The sequence below is a fragment of the Pelobates fuscus genome, chromosome 7 (genome assembly GCF_036172605.1).
Source record: "Pelobates fuscus isolate aPelFus1 chromosome 7, aPelFus1.pri, whole genome shotgun sequence".
NCBI lineage: Eukaryota > Metazoa > Chordata > Amphibia > Anura > Pelobatidae > Pelobates > Pelobates fuscus.
This window is the reverse complement of record NC_086323.1, coordinates 41,624,229-41,636,874: the sequence shown is the minus strand read 5'-3', so window position 1 is coordinate 41,636,874 and position 12,646 is coordinate 41,624,229. Positions and strand designations below refer to the sequence as shown.

At 35.2% G+C, this 12,646-nt stretch overlaps 1 protein-coding gene across 17 annotated transcripts in view; it reads right to left on the bottom strand.

Moving 5' to 3' along the window:
• ADGRL2 (adhesion G protein-coupled receptor L2) overlaps positions 1-12,646 on the bottom strand; it is a 154,803-nt gene that overhangs the window by 112,688 nt on the left and 29,469 nt on the right. For all 17 annotated transcript variants that reach the window (XM_063427972.1, XM_063427973.1, XM_063427980.1 and 14 more), the window contains exon 2: positions 10,293-10,465. In XM_063427972.1, coding sequence (XP_063284042.1) covers positions 10,293-10,365 — 73 coding nt within the window. In that variant the 5' untranslated portion in view covers positions 10,366-10,465. The remainder of the gene's footprint in view (positions 1-10,292; positions 10,466-12,646) is intronic.

Below are 12,646 nucleotides of genomic sequence, written 5' to 3'. Positions count from 1 at the left end.
TATTCTCTTCTGATTTTTTTTACGACTACAAAGAATTTAGAATCATTTTATTTTTGCAAGTGTTACTACAGAATTTTAAACACTATCCAAAATACAAAAAACCTTTGGGGTTTGTCAAATCCTGTGTCAACCCTCTAAAGATCCCTCCACCTTAAATATAAGAAGGTGGAGACTCCATAGACATTGTGGTTTATATACAGAGCAATTCTGGAGAAGGGGGTTAGGGGGGGAGATCTACAAGTAATGAAATGTACAGGAATGTTATGATTATTTCAATGAGGACTGTACAACTTTTAGAATGTCCCAGAACTGCTAGATGTGGCCTCACAGCCACTTTCAGGACTCAAGAAAATGTATGACTGTATGGGTCATACAAGTATTTGTACTGGCAAGAAGAAGCATAATGTCAACCTGTGACATTACTGAGCGGGTGACACTAATAAATCACAACAGTTACAAGTAACAGAACACAGGGAGTCTGTGACAGGGGGCCATTTTGTATCATAATCTATGCAAGGAGCAGGTGGTTATAGTGTTTGGAGAATCCCTTTAATGAAGCCCATGTGATTTAACAGAGCACCCAATTTGTTAAAAGCAAGAACCGGATATCGAACCCCTATAAAAAAGGATAGTGTAAAAAGCATAGTGTAAAAAAAAAGAAAAAAAAGAAACTCATAAATAATAAAGTACTTATCACAACTTATTTTTTTTTTCCCTTGGGAGTAGAAAATACTAAATCTAGTGGAATTAGAGTTACTCTGTGCAGTACTCCAGAGTTACCATAGCCCTATTTCAGAATGGGTTTCCCTCTAAACAAACATCGAGAATAGAAAAGGTATAGAGTCCACAGGCAAACCAGAGTTGGCAAGTAATGGCCCCCCGTTGTTTTACGAGTAATCAAAACTCTTTTAGGATCCAACCGGTTGACTGACTGGCCCGTTTTATTCTCTTCTGATTTATTTTACGACTACAAAGAATTTAGAATCATTTTATTTTTGCAAGTGTTACTACAGAATTTTAAACACTATCCAAAATACAAAAAAAAAAACAAAAAAACCTTTGGGGTTTGTCAAATCCTGTGTCAACCCTCTAAAGATCCCTCCACCTTAAATATAAGAAGGTGGAGACTCCATAGACATTGTGGTTTATATACAGAGCAATTCTGGAGAAGGGGGTTAGGGGGGGGGGAGATCTACAAGTAATGAAATGTACAGGAATGTTAGGATTATTTCCATGAGGACTGTACAATTTTTAGAATGTCCCAGAATTGCTAGATGTAGCCTCACAGCCACTTTCAGGACTCTCAAGAAAATGTATGACTGTATGGGTCATACAAGTATTTGTACTGGCAAGAAGAAGCATAATGTCAACCTGTGACATTACTGAGCGGGTGACACTAATAAATCACTACACTTACAAGTAACAGAACACAGGGTGTCTGTGACAGGGGGCCATTTTGTATCATAATCTATGCAAGGAGCAGGTGGTTATAGTGTTTGGAGAATCCCTTTAATGAAGCCCATGTGATTGAACAGAGCACCCAATTTGTTAAAAGCAAGAACCGGATATCGAACCCCTATAAAAAAAAGGTATAGTGTTAAAAAAAAAAAAAAAAAAGAAAAACTCTTGACATAAATAATAAAGTACTTTACACAACTTTTGTTTTTATTTCTTGGGAGTAGAAAATACTAAATCTAGTGGAATTAGAGTTACTCTGTGCAGTACTCCAGAGTTACCCTAGCCCTATTTTAGAATGGGTTTCCCTCTAAACATCGAGAATTAACTCTCATTGACTGAACAACAACAACTGTCTTCTGCAGAGCTGGCTACCTGATGACGCTGTCGAAGTTACACCTCCGACAGCAAAAATGTGAAACTTTGTATGTGCAATCTTTCACAGCTGTATATATAGCCTCTTCAAATCAGCTAAGTGATCATGGTGCTTGGAGTAACACTTTAATCCCAGGAGCTAGGGCAATGCAATAGCCTGAACTTTTGCTGCTGCCATGATCTGTTTCTGTCTGCTTTATATAGATCTCCATGGATATATCCTCTCTTTCTTTTTTTCTTTCTTTCCCGACACTTAAAATATTAAAATGGCCTACACTATCTGAGCCTACACAGCCTGCCCTGAAGCGTCACCATTTGAAACATTGCTTTATGAAAGTTAACCACTTGATGCATGGACACTTAAAGATAGATCCTATCGGATAGAAAGCGGGTACGAAAACGTAACATTTGGACACAAATGGAAGGTGAGCCATAAAAGCTGCGGGTTTGGCAAGTAAAATCAGATTATGTGTTTTGTGCTTTAAAAGAAAATGTGACAAAATCACTGGTTGAATCGCTCCAATATAAAATCCATGGACGCATAAAAAGTAAATTCTACTTTTAACAGGCTTCCCTTCCCGATAAAAGCTACAACAGATGTGCAATTTGAGAGCAATTTAATAATTGGGAGTTTCTCTTTTGGTAAATTTTTTGGTTACAATGTGGTTATATAAACTCATTTTGATTCAGCCGCCACTTCCTTTCTTGCTTTACCGTATCACTCTCGGGATTTCATACATACCATTTTTTTTCTCTCTCTCTCTAAATATTACCATTATGATTCTTGGTCTTTTTACTGGCCTGTAAAGTCAGTTTTACTGTCTCTCTGTGCCTTTCTTTTTAGTGGCATAAATGCATGTTCTTTCTGCCTGCAATTTGGAGCCAAGAGATTACTTAAGTAATAAGAACCGGGAGGGAGGGAATTTCCTGAAAGTTAATGACTACTGAGGACTCCTTAAAAAGAAAAGACTCCATAACTACCAGCACAAAAGTAGAGTCTATTTTTAAATTATGAGATTCTTTAAAGGATAATCCCCTTTCGTTAACCATTTAAAATATTTAACCCCTTTAACCCCTTAAGGACACATGACATGTGTGACATGTCATGATTCCCTTTTATTCCAGAAGTATGGTCCTTAACCCCTTAAGGACACATGACATGTATGACATGTCACGATTCCCTTTTATTACAGAAGTTTGGTCCTTAAGGGGTTAAGGGGTTAAAAAGGAATACATTTTTTTTTATTTTATTTTTTTAAACGATGACGAGTTACAAATGTGTCAATAGAAAATATTTGGTCCATAAGTGGTTAATGAGATCTTCTACAATTCTAGAGTGTTTCTCATAAGACAAAATACACAAATAAGAAAATTTTAGCAAAATCTATCAGCACTAATGGATACAGTCTCCGCTTACCCAAATTTGGGTAGACCGTAATTACTGGAAGTGCTGCAGCACTGTCCCTTTAAGCTACAAAACATTGATGATGGTTATTAAGTGCCTGACTTTGCAATCCTTCTCAAAATGTCCTTCAATCTGCCACTCAAAACATTTGGCTTTAGAGTGGACCTACCCAACTGATGTTAAACTAACTATTCTGCCGCACAATAAGGCTTCCCTTTACACTTTCTAAAATTTGAAGGAAAAAAATAAATAAAATATGTATTGGAAAGCAATCTGCTTTCTACCAAGCGAGACAAACCAGAGCAATGAAATGTCTGTCTTGCTTGGAAGAAATGTTCATTATGGCCTAATGAGTAATTTGCGTACACCTGGAATCTCTTAAAAATTGTACAGAAACATACAAGATTAACAGCAGGGAATTAATTTCATTTTCTAAAAACAGCTGCACGAGCTTTTTAAAGTACATAAAATTTCTGTTTCAAAGTTTAGCAGCCGGTTTCAGCATTGATTCGCATTCAGATTTCTAGCATAAATATTTATTTCCGGTTTAATGCTTTTTCATTCAGATTAAGCACTACAATTTTTTTCTAGTGTGTTGTATTTGGCAATGTGTCCATTTCACAAGTAAGGGTCGGAGTAAAGCATCTCCGGATTTAACATGTACGGTGATCCACGGGGATTTTGTGGAATATCCACGTATGAAAAGTAAATACATTCACAGAATTTTTCGGTTCCCCAAAGCAGATCACTGGTTATGGATAATATGTATACCACTCTGATTGACATCATATATACAGTCATGATGTGGTTTCAGGAAGCCATATGCTAGAGGGAAATGGCACTTAAAACGTACACGGTTATTAAAAGAGAGGGCATTTCTTATTTACAGCATATTCCAGTTGGACGGGGAAAGGAGATTCTATATAGACCTATTTTCAAAGCCCGCTAGAAACGGCACAGAAAGTAATCAGCATAAGTTTAATTAACAGGATTAATTTTACACTGGTCAATACATTAAAAGTCGTTTGCCTTAAGAAGTTTGGTGGTTGATAACTATAGCAACTCGGATGTAGGTGATGAAGCTAACAACTCATGATGAAAATAACATTTACAAAAATTTGGGTTGTCATGGTTAATGATTACTGGCTTAACATGTATCATTCAAGCATGCATCTGATCTGTGCCTGATTAGCTTCCTAATTTAAGGACAATGGGTGTAGGACTCATTGAAGATCATCTCTGGTGATAATGATTTCAATTAAATTGGATGAGATGCATTACAAAAATTATCTTGAAAACGGCCAACATGAATACATTGAGGGTTATGCAAGTATAAATAGCATTTATGGGATAATTCCTGCTAAAAGGTGATTTCCACTGTAATAGTTCCACTTTTAGAACCTTGCCCCCAAATTGTTCTTTGTTGAGAAGTCATCCATACATTACCAAGCAATATTAACTGATGGTATGTTGGATCAAAAGATTAATGTGTGTGTGCAGGATGATCTATGACCTAATACAGGGATGGCCCAAAGGTAGATCCCTAGTTAACATAAAACATCAAAGAAGTTGTAAGGGATCTAACTTTAGCCACCTGTGTCCCAATTCATGGGCAGTCATTTGTAAACCATTTGCATTGATGACCTCATATGGTACTGCTGATCACAAAGAACCTATCAATTTTGCTTCTTTTCAGCAGTTTACAAAGCAGCAATATGGGAAGAATAAGAGCCACCAAATGTGCCAGATTACATGGGTGGTCACATAAAGTTTTATGGCAAGTTTCAAAGCTGCCACAGTGAACTTTTAATTGGAAACTTTGTGAACTGAAACCAACATTTGCACCTGTTTTTGTTTTACACTTTTTTTGTTCTTTGAAAGACCAGTTTGTTGAAAGTTTCCTGTAAGATAAATTGACTTTTTTTTTTTGTTAACCACAACAATTACTAAAGTCAAGTAAGTGAAGCATCTATACACGGATGGTTAATTATCTCCAAACACTGCTTCTCAAGGCTCAAGTCACTCTGTGAAAACTGCTCTCAAAAAACAAATTTATTGCAGAAATGCATATAACAATAGACATACCATTTGCATTTCTCAAGCAGTTAACTTGACAAAAAGACGACATTTGATGACTTAAAAATTTTAAGGAAAACCAATTTAAAACCATTTTTATTTTTTGGAAATAAAAGATTTTGGGGTTTAGCATTTTTTTGTAATGCATACATATAAGTGTAAAGCGCTGCGGAATTTGACGGCGCTCTATAAATATCATAATATTATTATTATTATTATTAAGTGCATTTTAGTGCCTTTCCTGTTTGAACCTAAAACCACAGAGTCAGCCATCTTTAAGTTCTATCTGGCCAGAAACTCCAGTTTTTCCATCAAGATCATACTCAATTTGACTTATTGAAACTGCCTCAGAGAATAGTTATGCTATTCCAGGCCCCTGGGTATGATGACAGGATATGAGATCACACATCAGCTCTCGGTTACTGTGTGTCTTTGGTCAATAAACAGTGCTTCTGACCAAACAGGACTTCAAGACGAACAGTAACATAGGTGTTGTTCTGCTTTAGCAGTTATTATTACGGTTGTTATTTTACTTGCTTGCTATTGCCAGCCCCTGTGTAAACTTTGAATATAGCAACACCACATTTTTTTTCACGATTTTAGATTTATATATTATTTAAAATATAAGATTTTCAGGACTTGAAGATGGCTGCCCCATAAAGGAAGGATAAGACCAGAGGTGTTTCTTATTTACGTATGTTACAAAATATCACACACATTTACATTTTTGGTTTTAATACTAAAAATAAAAAAAAAATAAAAAAAGGGTTTTCATAATAAGAATCTTCTTTTACGTCAATATTATGACATTTAATTCTATATCATTAAACAAGACAAAAATCTCTACGTACATTCATAAATAGTTATTTTATGATCTACTGTTACTTTGCCCGTTTTAGTTATAGATTAACCCATTGAAGTACAGTATTAACTGAAAATGGCTCATGTTCATTTATCAAAATTTGCAATTCCTGCATGTTTCAGACGTTTCAGAATAGAAAAAAAATCTATATTACTATGATAATTCACAGGCAGAAATCAGGGAACCTTGCAAGTATTTTATATTTTGCAAGGCACTCTGTTGACATGCATTTTTCATAACTCTTAATTGCAATAAGGACATTTAGCATCAAAATATAACTCTGGCTCATATGTTATTGGAAATTATAAAGTTATTCACTAAAGTGAGAATTCAAAGTTAATACACAGTGAATTTCCAATTTTAGCTCAAAGTAGCCAAAATGGAAAAAATAAAAATAGCTCAGTTAGAGAAATATTATTTTTGCCTTAAAATGTTAAATTCACTTTGATTTCTCACTTTAATGACTAACCCTGATAGAGTTAATTGCTATAAAATATTTAATCCCAAACATAAAACAAGGCTACGGATTCGCTCTTACAATTATTTAAGACATTTCCAAGTCGATCAGCCAGCTGAAGGCCTTTGCAAATGAATTTTAAAATAAAAAATAAAAATAAAAAAAAACAGATGATCTGAAACTATGCTTGATGGAGCCTTTTCTCTAAGTTTGGATACAGCTTCATTGATTGTGAAAATGTTATATATATATATTATTTTATTTTCAGACAGCCTTTCTCTATTAAAATAACTATAAAAATATTATATCGTGATCTTGATAAAGACCCCAGGAGGGTCGAAACATCGATTTTTTAGTATTTTTCACAGGTTATGTATTTTTTCATGATACAGTAAATAATTTTGTCTCACTGAAATTAAGTCCTAGTGTGCTCCCTTTACCTGTTTTTATATATATATATATATATATATATATATATATATATATATATATATATATATATATATATATATATATATATATATATACACACACACACACATATACACATATATACACACACACACACACAAGGTAAGAAGGGCTGCACTCACCTAAACATGCATATATTACAGGGTGCTACTGGGACCTAAATACAAAAAATATACAAACCAGTGCACTCGCTTATTAACTAAACAGAGATTTCAGATCCTAAATAGTACTATTTAAACACCTCACCTGAAAAATAATGGGAGGATGGTTACATTACATGATCACACATGGCATAAGCCTGTCAACTGCATCAACTAAACAGTGATTTCTCATTCTAAATAGAACTACTTAAAAACACCTCACCTAGATAAAAAAATAATGGGGGTTTGGTTACATTATATGATCATACATTGCATAAGCCTGCCAACTGCATCAAAGTACCCCATTCTTGGCAGGTCCTACACTACCACCTAAGGCTTGCCCTATATATATATATATATATATATATATATATATACACACACACACACACACATATAAATATATATATATAGAAGTAGCACGGACTAGATTTGCAAGTAATAAAATAGCAGAATGCCAAGTCAAATTACTGCTCTAAGTTTAAAAAATAAATATCCTTACGTAAAAGCTATAATTACCAGGTGTACAAATCTCAAAGAATCGTCTAACCACAGGAGAGGAAAAAAAAAAAAAGAGAAAAAAAATTAAATTCAAACCCTCCTTTGTACACACACACACATGACTGTGTATTCTAGTAACAAGTGCCTGTTCTGGGGGACTTTGAACAATAGTAAAGGGGGAGGGAATGGTTTAGGTTTGGTTCATTTTCAGTTGTCAAGGAAACTACGAGTTCATATTAGTATAGACTGTTACAATATAAAACAATTTAAAAAAAATAAAAAGTGTGGTGCTTAGGAATTACACTTGAACACAGCAACAGAACAAGCAAAGGAGAACCTGTGTGATACACTGACAAGCAGTGGGAGCTCCTGGCCCAGGAGTCTAAATATATCAATGCAGACAGTGCAAAGTAGGACCACTGAGTCACATATCATCAACTCAGCTGTCTGCAGGTCACATTTCATAGAACTGGGGCAAATTTTTTTTCCAGAAGGTCAGAGAATCATAGAATCAGGGTGCCCCCGCAAAACCTGAAATAGCTAGTCAAAACTCTGTGTGTATGTACGATATAGATATAAGTATATAATTTAATAATATATATATATTAAACACTTATTACACGCATATAAAACACACACACACACACACACACAAACAAATACAGCTCATTTGAGCAGGGTCCGCTTCAACCTATCATTCCTCTAAGTTTTCTTGTAATTGTCCTATTTATAGTTAAATCCCACCTTTAATAATATTGTAAAGCACTACGTTGTCTGTTGGCGCTAAATAAATAGCAATAATAATAATAATACACATTACACTCCTAAAAACACACACATGTACATGCAAAGGTCACATGATTTATAAATGTCTCTAGAACTGCAAGGTGACATTATCTAACCCTAATACGCACTTCCCTGTTATGTATTATATGATATTTTTAATTGTTACGGATAGTGTTTAGTGTCCGTGGAGTGTAGAGGATAATATTTTGTAATAGTGTGGTTTGTCAGGGTAATATAGGGGTTAGTGTGTTGTGTAGTGTAGGGTAATGTATGGGGTGTGTAAGGATACTGCAGGGGTTAAGTAAAGGACTTTACTAATCCTGCCTGGGATTAGTGGTAGTTACAGACGTGGAGAGCAGCTATATCAGCTGCTGTCATTATAATAGCAGTACTCTCACTGACTTCGGGCAGAAAGGGTCTTGTATGTAGTTACATGAGTCCCCCACAGAATGCATGGAGGTGATCCCTGTGTTATTAATCATTCATTAGGGGGCATAATTGATATAATCATGCATGCAGTACAGGTTTCTAAAACTATGATCTGTACGCATGCAATACAGATAAAATATTTCAATCTTTAGTATAGTTATGTTAATAATTTCCTATGAGCTATATTTTTTTATCACACACATAATAAATTACTGAAATAGAACAGGATGAGAAGATAAAGAACATGCTCTCTGCCCTTTCTGTTTTTGTGATAGACTAGAACCTCACTTTCTCTTTTAAAAAGGTGTTGTGAGACATAACAGAGATTAAAGCGGTCATACATAAATCTATAACATAAAAAAAAAAAAAGTCAAGCGTAACATCTGCATATTGTAAGGCAATTTATAAAATATACCTAGAGGCTCTCAATTATTCTGTTTCAACAACACTCCTAGAATGAGAAACAAAATACACAACAAAACAAATGGCAATAAACTTGAGTTTTTGTCTACGGCTGCATATGTACACAATTACTTTCCAGCCAAAAGACAGTCTAAATGAGACAGACAGATAGACACACATGGATTGACAAACATACACACAAGCAAACATCCATATACAGTAAGCTATACACACACACACATATACATACAAAACTGCATGAAAGGGTTTACATTTTTTAAAGAAACCCTGTGCCTGCCATATGATCATAAGGATTTTTAGTCCAATATGCTGAAACAATACCACGTAGATTCAGCATAAACACAGTGCACACCACTGTTAACAAAATAAAGAATAACAAAGACTGCGGAATGACTCATATCACTATAAATTGATTTATGGAGATCCTAGTATGCAAATTAAAATTACACTTAGACTTTCATTCGACAAACAGCATCAGCAAAATCAAGCCAATTTTCACTTGAGAAAAACCGTAGCCCTTTAAATCCATTCAAACCATTTTTTGGCGACTATATTTATCTCATCTTTTTCATTTTCTACACTAATGAAAGAATCTAAACTCTCAGAATTCTGTTTCGTGCATATAGGGAATTCCAAACTCACTGATTTTTTTTCTCTCCAAATAGAATGTTTAGCTCAACTTTGAATAATAAAATAGGAACAAGTACAACAGACTATATCCTAAATGTTATTACAAAACAGGTACTTTCGTAATTCCTCTGCTGTCCTGTGACCGAGCCACAAAAATAGCTTTACCAGGAATCACAGAGTAGATTAAAATAGTAATTCCGGTTAGTTACACGTGGAACAAACATCAAAGCAATGAGGACTTTTTTTCTTTTTTTACAGTCAAGAGAAATGAATAAATGTTACCTTCCGTGCACTGCAAGATGGCGATGACCAGAAACAGCCAATGAGTTTGCATTCTGCGGCCAGGAGTAACCATGGTGGATTCCTGGGGATGCTTTCTGTGTATTCCTTAACGGGTGCAGATAGGAATCCCAAGCTTCATTGAACAGTGAGGTCTGTGTCGCTCATCATTACATCTAGATAAGAAAACAAAAAACAGAGGAAAAAAAATAAATAAAAACACTTAGAAATCTTTAACGATGGGAACATGTCCTACAGCTGATTGTCTACTTGTCTGAGTCAGAAAAGAAACAGGATATTCAGGAAGAAAAATAAATGTTGCATGCAGACACTACAATACATTGCACACACTTGTCTATAGAATAAAAATGATTAAAATAACATTTAAAATTCTATGCATTCCACTGACTCTTACGAGGGGAGTAACATCACAAATCAAAGGAAGGTGAAGCTACACCTTGAAGTGCTGGGTGTAGTATCGGAAACGGATATCGCGGTTATTATACAACTCACAGGAGGTACTGTACATATAAAATTTGATTACAAATAAATAAATAAAAAATTGTTAGAACAGAGAGAGCACTATTAAATTGCTGCCATGCAGAAGTGTAATCCCACTAACCTCAGGCAGCACTGGGATGTATTAAACACCTCACCTTAATCTCTACACTAACCCATTAACTTACATTACCACTAGTGCTAACACTAATCCCAACACCAACCCTAAGACACTAACCCTAGCCTAAATATATCACGCAATATAAGAAACTCAACATTTTGCCTTCTGGTTTATTATGATGTCTGCAGAACCCTTCATTGCTCTATCGTTATGCAATAAAAAAAAAAAAAAAAAAAAAAAATACAAACCTTCTTCATTTCAACTCAGCAGATTACGGTCTGAAACATGCCCTTATCCACTAATTAACAGGATAAAGAATAGGCACACCATAGAATAGATAAGATGGCAAAAAAATAAACACAAAAAAAACCTTGTGCTATGCATTCTCGGACCGCCTCCTAATGCATGTCAAGTATAGATTTACGAGAGTGAATCTCCACCTCTTCTACCTGACAGCTTGTGCTTTATTGTTTGTTTGTAATTAAGGAGACATTTGCTGCCTTCCTCAAGTGATACATCCTACGTTTCACCAAATGTTCCAGATGTTACTAAGGTCCACGCAATACCCAATAAGGTCATCCTACTAAATATGCAAACATTTAACGGAGAAAAATGCGAAACAAATCTTGTGAATTTCCACTGTAAATGCAGAGCATTCGTTGGGCATTTACCACCTTTAGCCAGGAAGATACAAGTGGAATGTCAACCTGCATAGATTATACTATAGTGAAAGGATTTAGGGTGTTGACATAAAATCAAACTGATTGTTCTCCTCTCTCTCCTGTGAGGAAGGGTCCGCGTCAGGGTAACTCCCAAAACAGACAGTTTTAATTAAAAGCAGATTTGGAAAACGTAGAGCAGGATAAAACTTTAAGAGCCCAGAAAAATGAGACCAAACAAAGGACATATGTTCCATATTTCCATTAAACCAAGACAGGAGGACTTCCATACAATACATCAGTGCATGTCTACACTCAGCCGCACACATTAACACCTTCTCCTCTGCATAGATCAGTCACACAACCAGCATGTGTTCCGTATTGATTCAGCTGCTACATTATGAAAAGTGTCGACTCGCTATATAGCTCAAGGAAAAAAAAACAAAAAAAACATTCAAGTGGAAAAACACCAATAAAATTACTTATTGATAAACGTAAAAAAAAAAACCACAGTGCCGTAAACAGAAGCCCTAATTTATGCAACGTCACTTATCCTTCTAACGCTTCTCCAATTACACATTCTATATAGAACATTTCTATCTTCTACCAGTTAATGAAAAATGTGCTGCCTGGTCTTTATTTGATCTTTATTTTTTTTCTTCTTCTTCTCCAATAGATTAGTAAAATGAAACTTGCGCTATGATGGGCCAGTGGCTTGAGGCCTGTATTTTGACAGGTTACATTTTTCTTCTAATCCATAAAAGAGATCTCTAACTCATCGCCTTTACTGTATTCCTCTCCAATAAATTAGAGCCAATAATTGAGAGGTCTCATAATAGAATTTAGATGTCACAGGTGATGTAATCACGCAGGCAGAAGGAGACTGAGTTATGGGCTCCATTGTAGCACACAGCAGTAGTAACTCATTGTTATGGGATTCACACATCCCAACAGATAAAAGCGTCATTTCTCTTCTCTACCACAAATATCAACAGGCCGCCATGTGGATGTGGACGTGCATAACTTCGCTATAATCGGTCGCTTCCTCTTCTGCCAGTAAACGACATCATGTTAGCGTG